At 41.9% G+C, this 24,885-nt stretch overlaps 1 protein-coding gene across 2 annotated transcripts; it reads right to left on the reverse strand.

Moving 5' to 3' along the window:
* Positions 1–509: 509 nt before the first annotated feature.
* LOC112565201 (vesicular glutamate transporter 3-like) lies at positions 510–14,058 on the reverse strand. Of its 2 annotated transcripts, XM_025240532.1 has the most exons (12): positions 13,794–14,058; positions 6,766–6,996; positions 6,459–6,601; positions 5,824–5,938; positions 4,668–4,755; positions 4,046–4,132; positions 3,433–3,570; positions 3,158–3,306; positions 2,833–2,961; positions 2,593–2,703; positions 1,986–2,114; positions 510–1,406 (listed from the first exon to the last, which is right to left on the reverse strand). In XM_025240532.1, the coding sequence occupies exons 2-9, from the start codon at positions 6,886–6,888 to the stop codon at positions 2,863–2,865; spliced, it is 942 nt and encodes a 313-aa protein (XP_025096317.1). In that variant the 5' UTR covers positions 6,889–6,996; positions 13,794–14,058; the 3' UTR covers positions 510–1,406; positions 1,986–2,114; positions 2,593–2,703; positions 2,833–2,862. The 2 variants fall into 2 exon arrangements, with proteins under 2 accessions (XP_025096317.1, XP_025096316.1); XM_025240531.1 differs by lacking the exon at positions 13,794–14,058 and having other exon boundaries at positions 6,766–7,037.
* Positions 14,059–24,885: the final 10,827 nt, after the last annotated feature.

Genomic DNA, 24,885 nt, shown 5'->3' on the forward strand with positions numbered 1-24,885 from the left:
CCCCTTAAAGTAGTATTCATTTCTGTTCACATGTGCACATGGAACTTCACAATATTATGTTTTTAAAATGTAAAAACTGGACTTTGGTTGATTTCTCACCATGACAAACACATGCAGCTGAATTCCTTTTAGATAAAGTACCTCAGATCGAGTTTGCGTGACTGGAATGCATTATGTTCAAAGATTAGAAGACAAACCCCATTTTTATAGAGGTTATTAACACATTTTGTTTCTCCCACCTTGGACGGAGAGAAATAAGACAAAAATGTTGTGATTTTTCCGGATTGCATCTTATAGTTTCCCTCATCCCTTTGACAAATAATTAATGTCTTTATTCGTGGCACGATCTGGAAAAAATACCTAGAAAATTTTTAATCATTCATTACATGCGCGAGAGCTGGATGTGTGTGAGTGTGTTGAGCCTTGGTCAGACTGTTTGTTGATATCTTGATCAGTCTTTGCTAAGACAGATGTCAGCACAACTCTCCAAAATAAAAGAGACTCACTTGGTTTCTAGAACATTTTATTATATTTGTGCTTATCCTAACAAATTGATATTCTTTCAAAAATAAAAAAAAGAGTTGTCCAAAGGCGTTGTTTGTTGAAACATTGAGATCAGAGCTTGGATGCTGGTGTCAAGGCTGTGTTAAATTATGGCGTTTGACTGGTGAACGGAAAAACAGAGGTCACGTGTCTGCTGGTGCGGATAACTCACTCGCTTCAGCAGTTTCTATTCTCGGTCCTCCATTATCGCGTCTTGTGTCCAGTTGCTGTAATTGCCCTCTGGAGTCGGGTTCGATACAGGGTGCAGTTCAGATGAAGCTAGTCACTAATTCTATGCCAGTGATTCAGAAAGACAGATAATGCCGTGTATTATCCCTGTCCTCTCTCTCTCTCTCACTCACACACACACACAAATAAGGAAAGCATTATTCTTTGGGACGAATTTGTCCCATGGTTTTCGCAAAGGTTGCTGTGCACAAGACTGTGATTTTTTTTTAAAAAATCGCGTAATCACCAAAAATGGTCACCAACCTCGCCAAGAGGTTTACCGGCATTGGGAGGACCTCTAAATTTCCTGGACTAAAATACACTTGTGCATCTTGGAAGACATTTTCTACTAGCTGTCAGTCACTTCGCTATATGAAGTCTGAATAATAACAGGACGATAGTATAATAACATTTCCTCACAGGAAAAGCCAGAAACAACTTTTTAATATTTATTTGGTCCTCTGTACATCACAGTTCGTCTGTGTGTTTTTGTTGCTGTCGTAGAGTATGGTGTACTCCGAGACATCGTTGTCCCAGGGTTGTCGCACAGCTGATGCCATCAACACAAAGACCAGCACTGTGGAGATATACAGCACCCCCAGTGCCAGAAAGAAGATCTGCCAGTCTTCTACCACCTGTACACAAATCAGTCAAACTTTTCTTACACTAACCTAATAAAATAACATTTTCTTCTTGTATTTAGCATGGAAAGGCCTCTTGTCACAGTGAACATCCACAAAAATGGCAGACGAGAGACATTGAGAAAAGCTGTTGCTAGTCACCTGCCATCCCCTGGCCAACACAGTGGAATAGGGTATTATGGAGATTGCAGACACTGGTAAGCGATAACAACATTATACAGTGTTATTGAATAATTAAACGTAAATTAATAACATCAAAGGCTTTTTTTAATCGCGTGGTAAAACACAATCGTTAGGATAGAAAATTTCGAGGTAGGTTTGGGCTTTCATATACATGAGGTAGGCGCAAAAGCTGTAGAGAGACATTCATATACATGTAACTATCGTAATGTAATGACAGATCATATAGACATGACCACACATATGGACTTACAACCGTTTGCTGCTGTGTTTGGATGTAAAGACGAGAACATTGCACTAGGTTAATGAACACTGGGGAAGAGGGGGAGAAAGGGGACTGTAGACAAAGTGGGATGAATGGAGGAGTAAAGAAGGGTACAACTATCAGCTCACCGTCGATCCACCTGAAATTCTGGAGGCAAAGAGCATGCCGGCGACTCCTCCTAGCATACTGACTGTAATCAAGCCGGGAAATAATTCTCGAATACTGAGGCGACATGTCCATTGGTAGTGGCAACATGCCTGACACATGCAAGAAAATATTCGTGTACAGGAACTGAACACACACAGAGACACATTTGTAGACATAGATAACCATACACTCAGGGATTTATGTAACTGAATGCACGTAGACCTACTCACACACAAGCGTATATTAAGGACTCGCACATGTACTGACTCGCACCAAAACATTCGTGCATTAACAGACAATTGGTAATACTTCATCCATCCATCATCCATCCATCATCAATCAATCATCATCAGCATCATTTTACGATGATGAAAGAAACTCAACTTCATGCAACGATCTTTTCGTGCCACACACTAAAATCCCTTTTTAGTTTGTTCGAAAATTTAGCAGCATAATCAATGTCCTGGACAATATTCAGGGAACTTACGAACAAACAAAATTCAACCTCCTTTCACCAAGTTAAACGTCTCGGTTGACATGATTTAAAGAGTTATTTGTTGGACGACGTAAAATTCACGTAAGACTCACCGGACATCCCCACGGCACCCATCGCGGAACCGAAATTCAGCAAAAAGAGTGCCAGTCCCCAGTTGTTTACTGCTGCCAGTCCCACCAGACAAGCACCATCTGCACCTATACCTGGCCACGATACACACTTCGTCTTACTTTCCTTTATTTCTTTTCTTCTTTCATTAAATTGGTTAAAACTACCATCTAGCATCTACAATTACATGTTGTATCACCGAGGTTGTAACTATTTTCTCTTACCTATACTGTATACCAGCTTTCGTGTCCTGGTCACGGACAGACCTTTGCTGATGAGATGATCTGACAAGATGGCGCCCAAGGAGGAGCAACGATCATGACAAGATAAGGTAGAGCTGCGAGAAGACCAATCTGGAAAGACAAATTAGAGAAGCTAAAATTAGGCAACATTTTTTTAAATTCTCGAAACGATCACTAAGCTCAGTGCTGGGGCACAAATAAAATGAAGAAAAACTATTAGGAATGTTTGATAAATCTTCTTGAAAATGGTTCTGGATAATTAAGAACTTGTCTAATTTATCCTCACTATGTCAGTACAGTTACGTACATCCGCAGAATTCATTCCATACACATCATGGAAGTACTGGCCTGTACATTGGTCAACATGGAATACACCGCCGCTCGGCCGAAGGTGGCAATGATCAGCGCCCACACCGGCCTGGAGCTGAGAATGTCTCGCCAAGGGACGCTCCTGAGCTGCGCAGACATGACACAGATGAGTGTCACTTCCGGTCAGTACTGAGAAGTGAGTAAATGCAATGTTTTCATTATAGTTTTCATAGATATCAGGTTTGTACGTGTTCTTATGTTTACGATACTCGCCATGTGTGTGGAGCTTTTCTTCAGACCTGATCCGTGTTCCAGAAGTAAACGCTCCTCGCTTGACAAGCCCGGATGTAGGTCGGGAGAGTCGTGCGCAAAACACGAACCAGACGATGCACCACAAGAGTCCAGCTAGAGCTGAAATGATTGACATGAATGTTAACATCCTGCAGCATATCGTCAATGCGAAAAGATTTTAATGAACATGAAGAAAGCAAGAACTTCGAAGTATAAAAAGACATAAAAGTACGAGAAGTCATAAGAAGTTACAGGAATGACCAAGATCAGGACCAGGTAGCTAAGTCATCTAAACTAGTTTCCCATTAAGAAACAAAAATATATGTGTGGAGTAGACGATGGGTATTAGTGCATTAGTTTTGCACTGCGATAGTGACAAACATTTTACACTGTGATTTCTTTCAATTATAGCAAGCGAATTAAAAGTTACTATAAAACAAACATACAGTCTAAATAATAGCACAAACCTCAACTGCTGAGGTGGTGAATGTATGATGTTGGTGTCCCTGCTGATGTGGTGAAAAGGCATGATGACAATGATTGATTGGAGAAGCACTGGGTTAATTAATATACAAACTTTTAATGACAAACTTACCGTAGATGTAGAAGATACTGTCCCAGCTAATGTAGCAGAGACAGGACCCAGTGAGGAGAAAGGAAATAATTGCACCGATGTAACATCCTGCAAACACACAAACGCACGCATGCGCAGGCACACATTGCCATTAAATCTGATATTCATCATGGTACAGTGGAGAAAACATCACACACTACAGTACAGTCCACTCCAAGCCCGTCAATACTAGTCCAGTCCAATCTTGGAGTCCTGTTTACAATTTACATCTATGACTATTTGTTTACAGAAAATATTGAAGAAGTTTGTTGGAGAAATGACCAGATTCAAACTGTTTGGACAATGTTTCCTGTCCTCTCCCCTACCCCACCCCCATGCCAATAGTACCACACATAGATACATATAAGCTCTTTTGTTTTTAAGAGTTATCACGAAAAATGTTTTGTCTGTACACCGCAGAGTCAGGCAAAGTTTGCTTCTCCTTTTCGTGTTCTGTTCGAAGTATCTACGCTTTGTTCGTAAAAAGCATAAATTACCCAACATGAGGGAATAATTTCCTGTGGGTCAGAGAGAAAACTTTAAGGTGGAGCACAGCACAAAGTGTCACAGTGTGATGTAACAGTTACAAACGTTTGACCCCGACCTGAATACGCCAGCACAGTCAGCCGCGACAGGTCATGGGGCGATGACCACACTGCCAAGAGTCCATCGCTGATTGGTTGCTGAAATCCCTGTGTGGAGAAAAAAATGCAGATGTCTAGTGCAACGAATAATGGTATCAGACAATGAGGTTTATGTTTACTATGTTTATTATGACACATCTATCATCACTGCTCGGTCTTCATCCTACTCCTCCACACCATGTGTTCTGCTTGCCGTGTCCTTTGTTACATGTTAATTTAGAACAATTTGTATTTGTGTTTCTTATCCCTCAAAAAGAGGAAATTATTTTGAAAAACCTTCATTAAAATTTCAGGAAGTCAGTAATTAATGTCAGGTCTCATGCGTCACTTTTGTGAAGCAAGCAAAAGAAGTGGTACATCGGGTTGACTGCTGCAGGTGGTGACGGTGGATTATCTCCCTTTCTCTAACCAGTATTGTCGTTTTAGGACTGGTTGGTGTGAATTTTTCTTTTTCTTTTCTAAGGTTACTTATTTGTTTGTTACCTTAAATAGAACAGGTTATTGCATTACCTGAGCATACAACCCCGTTTTGTCTGGGAAAGCAAAGTATCGACATAAGAATAAAATCATGAACATCCGTGACATCAGCAGAACATGTCTCCCCACTCTAGTAAGAATGTTGAAAGCCTATATCTTCTAGACGGGATAATACTACAGTCAGGCAATTTTAACTGTTTTTGTTATTTGAGTCGGTAGCGAGCAGTAAAAAAGGCATTTCCGTGATTTCAGTAGGTTTTATCTCACCGCCTACGGGAAAGTGTTTACAGTAATAAAAATGTCATTGCCAGAAATAGAAAAGACATTTATTCAGCATCCTGTCTTTAATTACACATTTTGTTTCTTTTCTGCATTGGCTTAATAAAGTTAGAAAAACATGAGTACAGATGATCAACACATTTGCAATTATTTAGATAATGATGATGTATTTCTAGTCCTTTAAACATCCTGGGCATCGGAGTTATCTTTCCGCTTAGTTTACAAAATTTCCACACCTGAACAGTTTGAAAAAGCGCAAAGGGAGTTTCAACAATCTAGAGTAAACAAAAGAAAGTCTTCTAGTCAATAACTAGTCGGCATGTGCTGACCAGACCAATAAATTTACAACAAAACTCTTACCTCTAATGCACCTGCCAACAGTCGGGCTACAAAGAGAAGAAAAACACTCGATTGTATAGTTAAGGGGATCGCCATAGTCACCAAGCTAAACAGAAGAGTAGCTATCCCAAGTGTTCTGAAACAAAGTGAAAGAAAAGGTTGAAGAGCTGTACAAAACAAACCTGCTCCTCAAATATTCTACTAGGAGCTGTTACACATTAAACATGGTATTCTACTCTTTCTGGTATCGAAGCTCATACTCGTGGTAACAATTGTATTCTACTATCACTGCAACCCTCCCATCAATGCTACTTTTTCTATATTCCAAGTAGTTTCTATCTCTTATAAATATTGGGACTATTCTATTATCAACATCTTTCCCTAAATAATCAGTGTCAGCAGCATTGACATCAACTATCGTCGTCGGTAGATACACCCACAGGAAACTAAAAACCCATTACTGCCACCAGTTTAATATTTGTCAAGGATTTTTAGATTTTCAGAGTTTTTGTGAAAGCGGAAACAAGCAAGCAAATGAAAATATTTTTTAAAGAATAATAGTTTGCAGGTTTGTGCCAAGGGTAGGCTGCAGGCGCCACACCTGAGACCGTTGCTACATGCATCAGAAATAGAGAAGGAAAGGACAAATATCTTACTTGGAAGGAGACAAGCATGTTGCTATGATGCCAGCGGGAAATCTGAATATAAAATTGCCAAGCAGGTAGGTAGCGTGTAGGTAGAAGACCGTGCTGACACTCATGTCTATGCTGAGGTCACGTGATGTGTTCAGCGTGGTGCACTGACAAGAAGAAGTAAAAAAAGAAAATGTGATTTTGAAGTATGAACATTGATACAAACTATGAACACCGTTGCAAAATGCGAGCCTGTTCAGGTGTGTAAAAACTACAACTACGATAATGAACATGACAATGAATTATGAAAACACCTGTAAGCTAGACATACAAGAGGAAAGAGAAGTCCCTCGCCATTGGCTGAGTAGTTGGAGGTGATGTGTGTCATGACGACAGCGAATCCAGGCCTGAATCCGTTGCCGAGAATCATAACAAAGGACATCATGAAAGCCATGGTGTAGCGAAACGGGATCTTGGTGCTCGTACACAGCGAGTTCCTCGCCTTTTCATTTCTTGGATTTCTGATGATGTTCTGTTGGGTTCTGCTCAGTGTTTCTCTGGACTGTTTGAAAATCCTTGAGCTGTTGATATCAGTGTCCAACCCGGCTTAATAGTAGCAGGAAAGCGAACGAGACGACCTGCAAACTCCAGCCTCAGACTCACCTGATAGTGATATAATAGGGCTACAGCTGGCCTCATTGATAAGCTCTCTGTCTCTCTCTGACAGTCATCATGGTCCGTGCGTCAGCATTCGTCAAACAGAACGGATGAATGATGTTGTATTTTCCCCATGTCTACTTTGCACATATTTTTAAATGCTAATTTTAAACCATTAATGCTTCAGGAGTTGTTAATTAATCGCAAGGCCTGTAGTCGTGGTTAATGAAAGTAGGATGAAATCATTGCAAAACAGAAAACTTAGTTTACTTAGTGGTTTCCAAAATGTTGCTTTATCCAAGTACATCTTTGTCTCTTTCTTGTAACTGTGGCCCTTGGGGTTAAGCAACACCCGCGGGGTCTGCACATTGCTTTCTAAACTACAGAGACACGATGCTTCCCATATTACTAAGGGGCAAAGGCTTCATGGGTCCACAGAACAAACCTTGACATACATTTGACGAAAATTGCGCAGGTCAAAGGGCTTTTGAGATGAACAACTGTTCAATGAACAAACAAAGGGTTTCTTGTTATTCCAGCGAATTATTCCAGTGATTCGAGAGGAATACCTCACCACCAACCATTTCCAGAAATGCGCATACATCTTAGATTCACAAACTGAAAATATACAAAATTCCACTTGCACAGAGTTAGAACACACATAGATGTATATGCCAGTCTCGATCTGGCTTGCAAGGAGCTCACAGCAAAAGCAAGTAAAGGCCAAGAACTCCAGTGTGGATCAGTGATCAGACACCATTCACTACACCACAAACAACGAATAGGGCTCTCGCATTAGGTGGAATTAATTAATGAGGAGTGAGCACTAGTCACTAAAGGTCATCGATGGAGCTCAGTACGTCAACGTATTTATCAGTAACGTTCTCAACTACGTGTTTATCTTTTTGTTTACAGGTTGTTCGGTTTTCTGACAGCTATGAAGAATGAGTATATTGTCATGGACTAAACTCATTCTTCCCAAAATGATTTTAAATTCGGGATGTCCTCTAAGAATGACTTATTACTGTATTCTGATATCAGATCGTCACATCATGACCACAACAAAGACACGGGTACGTCGTCATGACTACAACGGGTGGGAGTGCTGGGGCATAGGTTTAATAAACCTTATCCGTGCCCTGTCTAAATTTCACAGATTACAATGTAAGGAAGAGGACTACACCCTGACACCCAGCCCACTCACTTTCGTGATGAGGAAACTGATCTCTTACTCACCTGACCACACTAAATTAATCAGCACATGGACAGTGGATTATCAAGAAAGTAAAAGTTGGCGGAAGACGAGGGTTGGGCACGCGGCACCTGAAACACGATGAACCCTTCACACCTGACTTAAGCCAGAATAGTGAGAATAGAGAATATTGAGTTTGTTCTGACACCTTGTCCAGCTATGAACCCGTCCTGTGAACTTTGTTCTCACTCAATTTTGAAAGAATTTGGATCCCACAATGCACTGGTGCAGCTGTCGGAGGAAGAGGAAGTCGAAAAGTACAGTTCCTCACCCACCATTTTGTTTTGTTTATCGAATACAAAAAAAATTCGTCATGTCCCCAGGTCACTGGAACAAATATTTATAGATACAAGAGTGCATGACAATGGGAGGGTCTGCCACCATTATATTTCACTCCTCGTGCACTTTAGGATGCCATGCCCTCCCCCCTGCTGTTACACCTTGCATTCCGAGGGTCCAGGTGATGAACACCGCCATAACTCGCATTCCTCCGACAGAAATGTCTGCATGAAGTGGCAGACATCACTCATTTCAATGGTTGGCAAGACCCACCTCGCTTGTGAAGCTTGTCAAACGGAACTGAATGTCTGATGTTGACTTTCTGTGAGCAGGTTAACAGCAATCAACACGTAGTCTAGAAAACAAGTTTTTCACAGATTAATTTTTAAGAGAATAAATTTTGTGTCGTGTGAAACAGCGGTTCAACAATGTACAGGATGACAAGAAACTGAACCTAGTACATTAGCAGATTTTATTTCTTTGTTGTGTTTTGTATCATTCTATTATAATCACAGTCGTTTTATTTTCGTTTACAATGAGAAGGGAGTGACTAAAATAAAACTCAAGCTGCTTTTTGTGAATCGTGTTAGTGGTCAGGGTTTATGACTTCAATATCTGTATAATTTTTTTAAATGGAGAGAGAAAGAAAGAGAAATTGTTTGTGTGTGTGAGTGCGTGCGTGCGGGCACACTAGAACATACTACTCCAGACTCTAGGCGCGCATCCATCTCTGTTGGTCGATTGTTGCCCCCGACACTATCACCAGACCCACTTGAGTACGGATGCCCCCTGTATCAGGTTTTCATCAAACACTGGCATAAATAATGGTTACAGATGTTGCGGTAACAATGGAAAGTTGGCGCGGCATAGACACGAAACGACAACCACCATTTGAATTTGTTTTTATCCTTCACATTGTCTTCCTCATCACCTCTCTCCCCTGTAAAAAAACAGTGGCTAAAACAATCAACGCCGAAAAAAAGATATTGGTGATGCTGCTTCACTCAGCATTCAAAGGGAAAATAAAACTGCTTACAATCTCGTAAAAAGTAGGATCAGCTTGAATCTCGTCTACCTTTGTGTCTGTTCATGCGAAACAAATTGAATGTTTTATTGGATGTTGTGTTTAATAAGAGAAATTACACGGGACTCTTTTGTCTCTTTCCTCCTCCGCTGACGTCAGCTCGATCCCAGTGTCAGCTGGTGTAATGGTATGGTTGGACATTGCTCATTGCCATCTTGTTATCACTAATATACATCATTAATCCAACTAACGACACACCTCCGATCACTTGAGTTCAAATCCTATTAATGACCGACACTTCCTGTCCCTCGCTGACGTCACACAGCAACCACAGCCTCATCACCGCCGTCACAGCCTTGACTACACCTTTAACTTTTGAGCTGTGCATTTTCACAAGTTAGCAAAGTAACTCCATTATTCAATGCTTTTCTTTTAGTGATCTGATTAATGTAATGTCGAATGGCAGGACATGATATACACACGCCATATTAATTGAAATATTACAGGCTGTCGTGAAAGCTTATCTTCTGTTAGCTGTGTGATTAATCGATGACGTGGACGATAAGTGGCTGTTGACTATGCATGACAGAGGAAGCAGGTTTGTGGGTAATATTTAATAATGGTTGATAGTAGACATTAAAGCATAGGCGAGAGAGAGAGAGAAAGTGAAGGCAGTATAAAAGATAAACAGTTAGCACTTTCTTTTTGCCTCTTCCTCTTCATTGGTAAAAGTATAATCAAAGAATGTTTCGTGTACATTGCTTTGTCACAGCCAATAGGTTTCGAATTTAAAAATGAGGACTTGGAATATGGACAATGAAATAACTTATATGAACTATGAACGCAACGAGACCGTAAATTAGGAACTGGACGGTGAACAATGAAGACGACTGTGAACTATTAATAGGACTTACGTAAGGAAAGAGAAGTCCCTCGCCCTTAGTGGTGCTGTTGGAGGTGATGTGTGTCATGACGAGGGCGAATCCAGACCTGAAGCCGTTGCCCAGAATCATGGCAAAGGACATCATGAGCGCCATGATGTAACGAAATGGAACCTTACAGCACCCACACAATGCTCCCTGCATTTTACTAATGTCCTGCTGAAGTGTTTTACTGAATCGTTTTAAAATCCTTGAAACCCCGACATCTACTGTTTAACCTGAAGTTTAGTGTCGTTGCAGTGGTGAACTTGGTGTCCTGAAGAATTTAGTTCACAGAGTCGATGTGATGTGACTTGTCTGTCCTCCTATATAATTCTCTCTCTCTCTTTTATACATATACACACATTGATACATTGCTATCCCTACAAGAGCTGCAAATGCAGTTTTTTAGTACGCTTGACTGAATTTTCATTGGCAGAGCTAAGAAATGTTTTGATATTTGAAACATGAGATTCTATATTGTATTCACAAATGGCGTGTGAATACTTGTTCACTTCGTGAACACACGTGCAGGTGGGAGTATTTGCAAGCTGTCACTACGCTGTCTGTGTATCAAGTCATTGTTGCTCGTTCGATGCCAAACATGTGGCACTCCCTCCCAGCATCCTACCTCTCATCAGTCCTTTCATATCTACTCGAACGGATGACCTCCCAACATCATTACTTCATTATCTACACAATCAAATTCTGCTTTTGCTTTATTCCGTACTCGTTACCCTGTCCACATCCCGTCTCTCTCTCTTTCTCTCTTTGGAATACGAGTACACTGAAAACTACAGGAAGATCTCATTTCCTGTCTATGAGACAAAAGATAAAAGAACTCTGACGTATTGCTGAACCTGCACAGTAAACAAACATAATCAAATGCATACAACCAACTCCTCTTATGTAGTGTTAGGGTTATGAGCATAGTGTGAGGTAACAGAACAGTGGAAGTGAGGAGGCTGAGGATGCTGAGTGGAGGCTGTGTCGGTGTAAAGGGAGACTACCATCGTGGATGTCATTTGACCTTCTCAACTGCACGGAAAGGGGAGGTAATCTGGCTGTGAGTGCAGCACGTGCCTTTTCTGTGGTTTTTATTAACTATTTGTTTTCATATCTTTCATTTAATATTCAAAACAGCACATTTAAAATGTGGATGCTGAAAGGGAAGTTGATGTTAAAGAAATTTAAGTTACGAGACTTACGCAAGGTGTTGACACAGAAACATTGATTTAATTAAAACAATTAGTAAATGTTCATAAATCAATAAAAGTGTTTTAACAGATTTTATTTCAAAAGCAAATTATTAGAACAAACTGTGTATTATTCAAGATCGAAATGGACAACAGACCTTCGAAATAAATTCTCTACATCGTTCTGAAAGCCGCTTGAGTTGGACACTTGCTCACACACGCACATGCAGCATCCACACAAGACTGTGAAAGTGTTAAACCGACTTTATTTTTATTTTCTCGCCATGACAAACGCAGCGATTCAAAATCCTATCAAAGAAGGCCGCCAGAGGCAGCTGTACGTGACAGAGATGCATTATGTTTGCAGACAAGAAAATCCGACTCCTTTTTGTATTACATTAACACATTGAATTTCTGCGGCTTGGGTCTGTAAGAAATAAGGTACAATGCCGGGAGTTTTTCTGTACTTCCTTCTTTGCCTCTTGCTTATCCTTTTTCATGTCCTTGACGAACAAGTAATCCATTTTTGCAAAGTTATTTGGAAAAATCGTCAGAATTTTTGCCATGTAAACAAACCTTTATTTCACTTCTGGGAGCGGAGTGTATGTGTGTGTGTGCTCGCGCGCTTGTTGAGCCTGTCGCCGTTTGTAAACCTCTGTTCGTCCGTTTGTGTGCCTTGAGAAAGACTGTAACACAAAACTCGAATCGAAAGATGACTGCCACTGTTTCTGGATCCCTTTCATGTATATTTATTTGGTGTATAATTAAACTGTCTTTGTCATACTTAAAAGAAGAACCAGCTAACCTTGTTTTAATCGGAGAAGCTGTCACGTCCTACAATTTGTTGCGGCGTGTTCACATTGAGGTCACTGTTGTCGACGAAGAGGTCAAACAAAGGCTGTGTGAATATATTAGCCTTTTAAAAACAAAAACGGTCGGATGATAATTCGTAATCAGAATTACAACTAGCTCATGATGATGATTGAGGATTCATGATGACAGAAACACCTATTCTTGCAACCGCCGTTAAGATTTTGAACTTAAGCCCTTTCATGGATCGATCGAAAATTCTGTCACGTGATCAATGTTCTCGTTGCTCATAATCAAGAAACATGTTTACTCAGCCCGTAACCCTACCGGAGCTTGGGGTCAGGTAACTGGAGATAGGAACTAAGTCTCCATTTTCAAGCCTAACCTAATGATTTTACCAGCCGGTATTTTATTTCAGGTGTCCTCTTGCGATAACTGTTCCCCACCTGTGGTAAATATGGCGGCGATCGTGATTGATCAAGTTCAAACGAAGCGAACACAGAATTAATCTAAACCTAACAAATAAACTGGACAAGTGAATACATTTAGTGTGCGAATTGTATAATTTTGATATTCATGCTGTTTTTTTAGCCGGGGAAAACCTGTTTGTATTTGTATTGAGTAGATGTACGTGTGTGCGCGCGCATGCAAATGTGCCTTCCGCTCGTTTCTCACTCTAGATGAGCATCAGTCTCTGTCAGTCGATTGTAACATCTAACATCTATCTCCAGACCCACCTTACATGGATTCGCACCTTGGCATATCTTCATCAAACACAGCACAATTAGTCGGCGCGGCTGCGTACCGTCAGGTAAACAAATAATTTCATTTCTGTCCGTCACTTTCTCTTTCTTTTCCGCTCCTTCCCTCAAAAAGATGCAGTTACTAAAACAATCAACTGCTTTTCAAACGTTGATAAATTTATTTTTCATTGAAACACGTGACCTTTAAAACAAATATTTTTAGTACATTTGTAGTATTATTTTGTGACCTGTAAGGTTTCAGCTTCTGTACCTTACGCGCAAGTAAATTTACTCAATCCCTTCCAACCCCTCCGTTTAGTCGTCTGCTAAAAATAAATTAATAATTTTGTCATCTAATATTTTCTCGATGAACATCATTTTGTCGGAATAGAATTCAACCTCCCGTACTCTTCCTGGGGTTTTTTTGTATTTTTTTTATTGAAAACATTAATTTTTTTTTAGTTTAGCATTTCCCAACCTGTAACGCATGTGCAGTGGCACTTTTTTTCTGGTATTTTCGCTTTGCCTGCCATCTGCCTCTCTACCCACGGGTAGATTGTCGATGTCCATGAAAACAAAGCTTGAGCGCTGCAGGGTACCCCATTACATCCCGAAGACACAGGTTCATATAATTATAATAATTAGCTGATGTCACATGACCATACCTGATGAACTCAGTGACCTTACTTAGCGTCTTCACTCCCTCGCCCCCGTCCTTTTCACTAAGGACATTTTTCTGTCAATCTGACTAAAAAGAAAAGCTTGTTATCTACATTCTTCAGACTTTATGCACATCCGGCTTGTGGCTCAGCTTTCGCATGAGGGTCGATGGGAGGAGTGGGGTGAGATATGAGTCACGTGGTGAGTCAATACGTGGTGGCGCCGTTGTCCTTGGCCACGTGCGAGATCGAGTTTCCCGGAGTTCTCTGAAAGATTGTATCAAGGTGTCAGCTATTTCTCACCGCCCAGTCTCGGCTCTCAACCTCCCTTTCCATCCAACCAATCCTCAAATAAAAAGGTCATACTTTTTTCGTATTTTTGATTAAAGGTGAAAAAAAGCCCTCAGATGATGTTTCCTATAAATTCTCTGTTTCCAATCTCCCTTGTCTCGTTCTTTCACATGAATGTGCGTGGAGGAAGGTGTGATCGTTGTGTGTGTGTGGGTTCACGAGGAGAAAAGAAAACAAAATCGACTTACCTCCCTTTACTAAATACAGTCACACGTATAACAGAAATGAAAAAAAAGAGGAAATAACAGGTAAATATACTGAAGACACTTGACTGTCTACCTCTCTCTCTTATTCGTTTGTGCTTTTCTCTCTGTCTTTCTCTCTCTCTCTCTTGTTCGTATGTCTGATGTTGGGATGTCTGGACTGTTTGCAGAGTCAACAAAAATAACATGCCATAATTCTGAATATCACACTACAACAGCCTGGGCAACAAAGCGGGCAAATAATTTAACCACATTATTTAATGCCGCTTGAGTTCAAGATTTATTTCTGTTCACATGTGCACACGGTGACACGAACAGAATTGTAATTTGAAAATGTAAAAGCTGTCTTTATTCTGGTTTCATATCTTGACAAATGCAGGAATCGGAATGGCTATCGGCTGTTAGTCGGGCTACATGTTCATGGCTGGCATGCCTTATGTTTGAAGACAAAACCTGATTCTTTTTCTGTGTGATGTTGACACATTTAATTTTTCCAGCTTAGGAGTTTGGTCGGGAAATAATAAGATAAAAATATTGACTTTTCCACTTCCTAGTTTCTCCTTAAAGTTTTCTTTCAGGCTTACGTGACTGAGCAAATATGGACGATTGGGGGTAGGCAAAGATTTTATAGAACTATGAACCACTTTGGACAAGTGTGAACTATGAACATGACTAAAGTCAGGGAAGAGAACTCCTTTGGCCTTAGTATCGTTGGTAGAGGTGATGAGTGTCATGACGAGAGCAAATCCTGACCTGAAACTGTTGCCCCATATGACATCATGAGAGCCTCGACTTCAAGAAATGGAAACTTGAAGCATACACCCACACACCGACACTCACCCACACACACACAGACAAAATAATTTCGTCTTTGTCATTTCCCGGATTTGTAGTCATGCCCTGTGCAGCTTTGTAATTCATGAGACACTGACATCTACCGATGAACCCGGAGTTTAGTGTAGTTGTACTTGGGAAGTGAACATCCTGTAGAGTTCAGTTTGAGACTCCCTTTTGTACTGTGCGACTTGGAGATCATCTTTTTGCAGGTGACTACTAACAGGTCAGAGTTCATTCTGACGTCGAGCATAGAAGGAAGAACAAGTTTTACCTGCGGACAAATGACTCGTTAATTGTGTTTCATTATATCTACGAGTGGCCAATGTCAATAAAACCAAGTGGCGGCCCGTGATATTCTTATTGAGCCAAAAAGCATATAGCTTACTGCTCCGACTCAGGTAACACTAGTAAATACATTGACTAATTAACAAGAAACAATGAGTTTCGACCACATTGCCGTCAGCTGTCCTTATTTTCTCTTTCTGTTTTATATTCAATAGATATTGGTGTGGCGGTCCCTAGTGTTCGACAGCCCTGTGCAGTTGCACAGTTTGCACATATCTAAGGTGCCCCCGCAGTCAGCGCCACAAACGAGATGAAGAATTCCTTTTTTGGTATCGTCTTTATAATCTTGTCTACTTGTTGGTAAAACTTCTTCACTTCGTTGTCTTCATGTTTAGAAAAAGGAACATATTTGGACAATGGGGACTGTTATATCTGGCAGAGACGAGTATGGAAGCAGCGTACTGGATGCGGGTGAACAGCTGATGACATCTCCAACCACTGTGCTGTGTACTAGGGAGCCCATCCACGCTCGTCTCTCGCTTCCTTTACCTGAGTTAATAACCCTCGTCAGTTGTTGTCTCCCCAAATCTTTGGCATCTTGAGTTGATTCGTCACATTAGTGTAATAATGTGGGGATGTGCAACCTACCAGTCAACGTTCCACCTCGGAACTTTATATCTGTTTGGGTCCCAGTAATACATTTTTTGTTATCCCTACCCTCTAGAGTCTAGGCTACCGGTAGGGAGCTAAATAGTTGTTGATCAGGGCCTCGACCGATTGGGCAAGATGTTTCTTTTGGGGTGAATATCCATGGTGCTGTCTGTGGGCTTATAGACTTGGTGCCGCCCATCTTTCTGTCCGTGGGAACATCAACCGATGCGGCACGTGGGCACTTTGGTGGCGGGAGGTCCTTACTCGCTAATAACCTGTTCACATCACGCTCGTCTGTAAGTTTTTATCTCTCCCCACAAAGCAGTGCTAATAAAATATTTATTATGAGTTCTATTTTCTTTTGTGCTCTGCCATTTAATAAGTTATGTCGGTAACAGCGTGGTGCTTTTATTGCCGCGGAAAAGTAAGTGTTGACCAGTTTGTAAAATTCAGGCGAGAATCGATGTTCCATTATTGGATCTCGTTAAGGAAATAGTTCTTCTCTCAGATTTGTTTACAGCTACACACAGCTCACGTCATGCAACTATTCCTTTCTACAAAAAGTATATTTTTTATTAAATATTTATCACCGGAAGATGTACATTTTCACAGATGCCAATCATCGATCATCTCGGAAAGATGCAGACAAGTTCATCACAGAAATGTCACACTGTCTGGAAAAAGACTATAAAATGAAAAAACCCAGTTTTTTTTCTTCTTCAACTATTCGAATCTGATATGCAATCGCTTTGACGGGTTTGCTTTGAATGGACCTCAGTGTTGACCGACACTCTAACACAGAGTGAGTTCTAGTTACTAGACAGAGCTCCCTTGCTGAGGTCAGTACTCGAAAGAGTTGAGAAGATGGCATTATAACCTACATGTTTATATGCCCGTGTAGTCTTCTTCCTCACACACACAAATAAAAGAAGTCCAGGCATTCGTGACCAAGTGCTGCAGAAGAATATTATCAATCTCCTTCATGGAAGGCAGGGCCATCAATTTTGTCTGGAGTGAGACTGCGACCCTCGTGGGACACCAGGACCTTCTTCTGGCAACAGGGACGCGGCGGAAGCGGGTTTGGTTTGGCCATGTCACCCGACACAACACTCTGTCTAAACCAGGCTTTCATGGCACACTGGAGGGCATCGACCCCGTGGTGGACAGAGGAAGGACCGGATAGCAAACATGAAGAAGTGGACTGGTGGTTCCTGTTCACTGCAGTAGAACGGTGTCACGAGTCTACAATCATTTAGTGTTTGTGTGTTTGTGTGTGTTAATTTGGAGGAAATATGAGGCAGAGAAGAATGGAGAAGAGAAAAGAGATATTATGTGGAGAAAAAGGAAGACCACTCGATAACCTCTGTTATCTGGAGACAGGACATTTCCGATGACGAATCTGTGTTTCGCTGACCTGTCAACACATTTCTTTATTAATCGTAATCCATACATGTTTTGCTGTAAACATCACGATTCTCTTCATGGAAGTCTCGGTTAGGTCAGCTTCAGATAAAAGTGAAAAAGGCTTCAGGGAGGATCATTAGTGCCCTCCGTGACAAAAGCCATCTGACCCTTCAGTGCCCTTCGTGACTAGAATAGTTGTCATGCTCATGGAACCTCGAGTCATCAGCGCACGCTCACGTGTTTACAGTCACGTGTTCGTATAGTCACGTGTTTATACAATCATCTGCTTACAATGAGGTGTAAGCATTATGGATCCTCTTGGAGAATAGTCGCAGTCGCGATAGACACTGATTGGTTTTGTGTCAAAAGACTTTTTTTTGTTTTGATGGAGGTGGTTTGGGTTGGTGAAACATTTCCTGCAAATTCCGGAAATGACATCGGCATGCATCGGTTGGACGGTTCACCGCTGTGCTCTTCGTCTGGTGAAGTTCCTCTCATCGCCAGGCAATCACTCGCTCACGCGAACAGATATTTATAGAATCACGCACGTGTGACAGTGCGGAACGTACACCGTCCTTGTATTTCACCGCTCGTGCAGTCTGTCCACCTTCTCTGACAGTCCCAGGCTCCAGCATCCGAGTCCTGCCATACCTCGCATTCTTCTGTCAGAAGGGTCTGAGTGAAGTGAAAGAAATTACTGTTTCCGCTTAGCAAGTCCGCCACCCTCCTCTCTTTCTCACACACACACATACGCACCATGCACACACAGACACGCGCGCACCACGTACACACACACATACACACGCACCACGTATACAAACACACCTTCTGCGGGTATCCCTTCACAATCTTGCCCAACAGAAGGGTAGGTCTGTAAGAGTGCTCACAAACTATGTCGCAATAGGCAAGCGTATGACATTAATTATTTCTATTCTTCTGTGAGGTCCCATCATTTATTAATAAGTGTATTTTGCATTAAAGAGGACCCCCTTGGCTAAAACTAAACATGGTTTGTAAATACTCTCAGTGAAAGAAAGAGCATGGAAAGAGTAAGAGAGAGAAGTTGCTTGGGCCAGTGAGGAAAACAAAACAAACTGATAAAGCAGTTTCACTGGAACACGTGACTTCTTCAAACATTAACAAGTATTTTCAGGACTGTTGTGCTGTCCTTCTATGTTGTGGAGGACTTTCTAGCTGTGTATTCTTCATGCCCAAGCAAAGTTACTCAATTATGCAAATCCTTCCGTTTGGCCATCTACTGAATTCAGACTGAATTTAATAATTGGATCGATAGGCAGGACATGGTCTTCGATTCCCTCATCTTACTGATTGTAACTTCACAGACTACCTACCACCAAATCTGCCAGAGATGTGAAACTAATCGATGATGTGCTCATAAGTGGCTGTGGACGATTTATTACTAAGAGACATGTGGAAGCAGGTCTGCAGGCAATGAACTTGGATGCGATTTCCATCGAGCTGCAACTCTTTCAGGAAGAGAGAAGCTGGTGTGTGTCCGCCATCAATGCATTTCAACTCCTCCCGTTGGACCGACCCGTGGGTCATCAAGAAGAGGACTCCATCTTGTCCTTCCTCACTCTAAATAAAGTAACAAATTAAAGTTCTAATTTTTGCTTAGTTTTTAAACTTAATATATATATAAGTGAAAAGCTGGTGTCTGATCAGTCACATCACCTACACTGTCGGTGGAAAGCCTGACCATCGCAGCCACCTACCGAGCTTGTTGTGAATTAGTCAGAGCCCGTGAAGCACAACAGAGAGCATCTCCAAGTTCGTGGCGGTCAGAACACTACAGGGTGGCCCGTCAAAGTGCGGGAAACACAGGCGCATATACATAATAAATGATTTGCTGATGTTACATTACAATACTTGATGAGTTCAATGACATTACCTGACGTGTTCTGTGTGCTGTCCTTCATCTGCATTGCATAATCAATGACATTTCTGTCAATCTGAGTAAAAAGAAAAACTTGTTATCTTACTTTTTTTCAGACTTAATGGCAATCCTGCTGGTGGTTCTGTGGGGTGGGTGCTGTGGGGTATGGGTGGGGTCGATGCCATTCCGATATGAGTGGAAACTTCTTCCGTGAGTCCTCGTGTCATCAGCTCACCCACAGCTCTTGGGAGGAAAAGGAAAGAGATTGTATCAGGGCATCGTCGGTGAGAGATGTATCGGGGTGTTGGATGTATCTGTGAGAAATCTCTCGCAAACTTATCGGGGTATCGGCTATGTCTGAGAGTGTATCGGCTACCTGACAGAGATTGTATCGGGGTATCGTCTATATCTGTGAGTGATTGTATCGGGGTATCAGCTATCTCTGTAAATAATTGTATCGGGGTTATGGCTATGTCTGTCAGAGTAGTCTCAGCTCTAAACCTCCCCGTCTCCATCCAGCCATTCTTTAATAATTAATGAATTCAGAATGCTCTCTTTTTCACATATTTTTGCACAAAGGAAAAAGTACTGCAATGAGAGATGAACCCATCACACCTACATAGATACAGTCTGGTGCTCATGGACCACATTCGTTCGTCCACATGTTGCGACGGTGACAGTTGGTATGACAGGTTCAAAATTATACCCCAATAACCCAGCACAGATGTTACACATGATCAGGTTAAAAAAAAAGTTAGTAACAGTAGTGAGATATAAAGATGTTGCACGTGGTGGCACGCCCTTCTTTCACTTGATGGCTCGTGTGTATAACTACTCTTAATGATGTCGAGCTGGTGTCAAACCCATCTCGTTCTCAGTCTGACAAAATCTCATTTGTCACATATTTTTTTCATCTCATTTGTCACACGCGCACACAGCAGACGCATCAACAAGAAATATTTGACATATTTCAGACAGCAAACATTTATATTAAACCCTCTTTCTCATCTGCCATTGCATCGCTCGTTTGCAGGAGATATGAAGAAAGAACTTGTAAATTTGGTGCGCCCTCTGATTGTTGATGCTCGTGTCTGTAAATACCATTTTGCGAGATGATAACACACAGATGAATGATTTACACAAGATCATTTCAAAAGGACATAAACAATTCGCTTTAAGTAAAAAATTCTTTAAAAATAGTCTTAATTATTTTTTCAACAGTAAGAGCTATTTGCCGTTTTCATGCCGAGCAAGCACTTTCAAATGTTGTTGGAGGATACAGGATGCAGGATACGACCTTTCGAGCCCGAGTCAGTTGGTTCTTTGAATCTGTAGAAAGACAGGTGTGCGATGTTCTGACCCTTTAACACAGGTACAGGGTCAGTAAACACTTGACACTAAGTGAAACATGGGTCGTTGTCGGCGAGAGAGCAATGCCAGACTGACCACAACTACGAGGGAACATCCACTTCGCTCTCAAACTTGTCTGACATCAGTATCGCCACAAATCTCTGATATATATATATACCCCACTGCCACCCTGGTACATGGAGACTAAGAGAGAGAAAAAACCCTGACACACGGTAGTGAACACAAGGTAGAGCACGGCATTTCTGTTTGTGGCTGTTTTTTTTTTTTTTTTTTTTTTTTTTTTTTTTTAATTTCACAATTTTCATTAATTTTTTTTATCTTACTAACTGCAAACTTATTTTGAATGTAATTTAAAGACACATAAATCTCAAATCGTCTGCATTAATTAACAAGGCCTTCTTGTTCAGTCAATATTTTCTTGAAATTATGGAGACATTTCTCTGCGAGTTCATGGCTAGACAATACCAGTCCGACAGGCCCTCTTTATGTTAAAGTATATTTATCTTTCAACTTTAAGTGGCGTGCTTTTTATAATTATTGTTATTTACTTAAATGTCCGCTATTTCCAGTATTACACAGTTCGATACTTCCTCTATTACCTGTCCGCTAATTAATCGCTCAAATGTAATAGTTACCGTTTTCCGTTCTCAGGCAAAAAAAATCGATTTGTTGTAGCCGTTGTAGACCACTTAAATGAGTACATAAAGGTCATATGCGGATCTAGAATTCAGCAGAACTTCTCCTCATTTTCCACCCACTATCCATTCCCACACCTCAGCCCACAGGTACAGCCTCCACCCAACAGTTTGTCCTACCCGCTATGAAGCATTTGCAGATTCTCTGGGAGAGAACAGTTACAGAAGGGAGACAATCCGAATGGCTAGCATGTGCTCGCGGCATCCCCCCCCCCTCCGCCTGTCCCCGACCCGCATGGCGCCCGTTGAGTGAAGGAGGGACAAGCCGTTAGATTAGCGGAAAAGTGCCTCGCGAACCACAGGCTCCACCCGCCGGCCCCTCGTCTTGACTGTGCATCCCCATGGAGTGGAGCCTGTTTCCGCTCGGCTGGACCGGTGACACGGTGCATCATCGACCCCTCCTCTGGAGGAGCAGGACACCGCTCAGCGGGGTCATCTGAGTGCAAGAGGTGCGATGGGCATTTAGAGGGAAGGAGCGGGGAGAATGAGGAGTGGAAGCAAGGAGAACGGGGGAGGGCTTGGGGTGGACTCCATGATAGAGTGCTTTGAGGGAATGGTGGGCAAAGACAGGCGAAAAAGCCAGATAAGTGACAGGGTCTGGAAGGTTCTGCAGGGCGTGCAGCCATAAAGTGTTGCACTCACTGTTTTTATAGGGGTGCTGGGGTGTTTACACACAGTCACACTTGTACTCACAAATAGATTGGTGCACACGGAAACGCTCACACATAGAGATGTATACAAACGCGCGCATGCACACACTCTGAGATAAACGCATGCACACACACATTCACTGACATACATGTGAAAAATAACACACCACAAATACACTCTTTTCACTCTCTTACACACATATACATGTGAACACACACACATACATTCTTTTTCGCTTACACTCACACACAAACACATAAACACACGCACGCCCTAAGAGCAAACTCATTGATTGGTAGATATTTTTTTGACTTTTATATGCAATTTCCATTGCTTACCTTTTTTATTGGTCATGTCTATACTTAGGTAAGTTATTGCACGTCATGCCATCACCGTTTCAAGAGCAGCCACATTGATTATTAGACACTTCCTTAAACTTTCGTCTGTTGTCTCGACCGTTTACCTCCCTTTCGTCATTGGCGCTAGTCTCCCCTGAATACAGAAGCCACACACACACACAGACACGCCTGCACCCATGCTGCATATTGCCTCGGAGCAAGGTGAATTCACAAACCTCTTGTTGACAAACCCTCACCATCACAGTCTGACCACGTGGCAGATGCACACACCACTAGGTGGCGCAAGTCGGTCTAAATCAGCGCATGCGTAAAAGCATACTTTCTTATTCAGTCTCACCTAGAGCTGCTCCATTCTCTAGCCGCTCTGGCACCGCCATCTAAATGTTTTGAGGATAAAATCAAATGTTTGTGTCCTTTTCTAAACTGTGCTTGTGTGGTGTGTGCAGGTCTGCACGTAGGAAGCCAGTGATTGGTCAGGAAATTCAGCTTTTGCTGTAACAAGGTGACTGTGATGACCTCCGCCCTCAACCCCAGTGATATTTTGATGACTAATAACACCAACAATATATCAGAACGCTAGCAATACATCTCTTCTTAACAATGCCTGCGATACATATTTATCTAACTGAACTTACGAGCTGTATCCCGTTAATAATTTTATAGATGTCAGCTTTACCCATGCCAGTGATCACAAAGTTGCTCTTATCACTGCTGGTCTCCATTCCATATAGGGTTGGTTGGTTGGTTGGTTGGTTGGTTGGTTGGTTGGTTGGTTGGTTGGTTGGTTGGTTGGTTGGTTGGTTGGTTGGTTGGTTGGTTGGTTGGTTGGTTGGTTGGTTGGTTGGTTGGTTGGTTGGTTGGTTGGTTGGTTGGTTGGTTGGTTGGTTGGTTGGTTGGTTGGTTGGTTGGTTGGTTGGTTGGTTGGTTGGTTGGTTGGTTGGTTGGTTGGTTGGTTGGTTGGTTGGTTGGTTGGTTGGTTGGTTGGTTGGTTGGTTGGTTGGTTGGTTGGTTGGTTGGTTGGTTGGTTGGTTGGTTGGTTGGTTGGTTGGTTGGTTGGTTGGTTGGTTGGTTGGTTGGTTGGTTGGTTGGTTGGTTGGTTGGTTGGTTGGTTGGTTGGTTGGTTGGTTGGTTGGTTGGTTGGTTGGTTGGTTGGTTGGTTGGTTGGTTGGTTGGTTGGTTGGTTGGTTGGTTGGTTGGTTGGTTGGTTGGTTGGTTGGTTGGTTGGTTGGTTGGTTGGTTGGTTGGTTGGTTGGTTGGTTGGTTGGTTGGTTGGTTGGTTGGTTGGTTGGTTGGTTGGTTGGTTGGTTGGTTGGTTGGTTGGTTGGTTGGTTGGTTGGTTGGTTGGTTGGTTGGTTGGTTGGTTGGTTGGTTGGTTGGTTGGTTGGTTGGTTGGTTGGTTGGTTGGTTGGTTGGTTGGTTGGTTGGTTGGTTGGTTGGTTGGTTGGTTGGTTGGTTGGTTGGTTGGTTGGTTGGTTGGTTGGTTGGTTGGTTGGTTGGTTGGTTGGTTGGTTGGTTGGTTGGTTGGTTGGTTGGTTGGTTGGTTGGTTGGTTGGTGGTTGGTTGGTTGTTCCTGCTAACAAATCTTTCGTCTGCAAAGTGAAGGTTGAAAATCTTCCTTCCACCAGTGCAAATGAAAATACGATGGTGATGGAGGGTTTCACGCATGATGTTCTCCAAGATATTAAACAGCATCGGTGATAGCGGGCATCCTTGACGTACACCTACTGTAGAAACAATTACAGAGCAAAGTCACAAAGTAGTATTATATCATAGGAAAGGTTTTATATGGTAGTAGTAAACAAGTTAAACACTTGGAATAATTGTAAAGTCTAATATTAAAAAAAAAAAAAGAAGATTGCTGCGGATCGGGGATGATTCTCTCTGACAATAAATTTAGAGAACGGTTGACGCTGATGAGTCTCGCACCTTGTTAAGAACACCTGCCGCTGGTCTGGTCTGGCAGGTATAAAGTAAAAATCCAATAAGCTTTCGTCTTCCGTGGTGAAGATTAGAACACTCAATTGTAATCTGTACCAGATGTGGTTTTAAAGAAATATCTGTGCTTTTAGTGTTTGTGTGTCTGTGTTCGCGCGCTCTCAGTTTGCGTAAGTGGTGGGTGGGTGGGTGTGAGAGCGAGTGAGTGTATGACCACCTTCATCCATCCTTTTAACACACTCACACGCACACAGAGGCAACCACATATATTG

This window comes from Pomacea canaliculata, linkage group LG5, assembly GCF_003073045.1.
Source record: "Pomacea canaliculata isolate SZHN2017 linkage group LG5, ASM307304v1, whole genome shotgun sequence".
NCBI lineage: Eukaryota > Metazoa > Mollusca > Gastropoda > Architaenioglossa > Ampullariidae > Pomacea > Pomacea canaliculata.

Coding starts and splice junctions, on each gene's coding strand:
- LOC112565201 (XM_025240532.1), bottom strand. CDS start 6,888: ATGGCTTTCATGATGTCCTTTGTTATGATTCTCGGCAACGGATTCAGG. Junction 4,133..4,667: donor GACTGTGCTGGCGTATTCAG/GTCGGGGTCAAA, acceptor GTGTGTTTGCAG/GATGTTACATCGGTGCAATT. Junction 3,571..4,045: donor CAGTATCTTCTACATCTACG/GTAAGTTTGTCA, acceptor CAATCATTTCAG/CTCTAGCTGGACTCTTGTGG.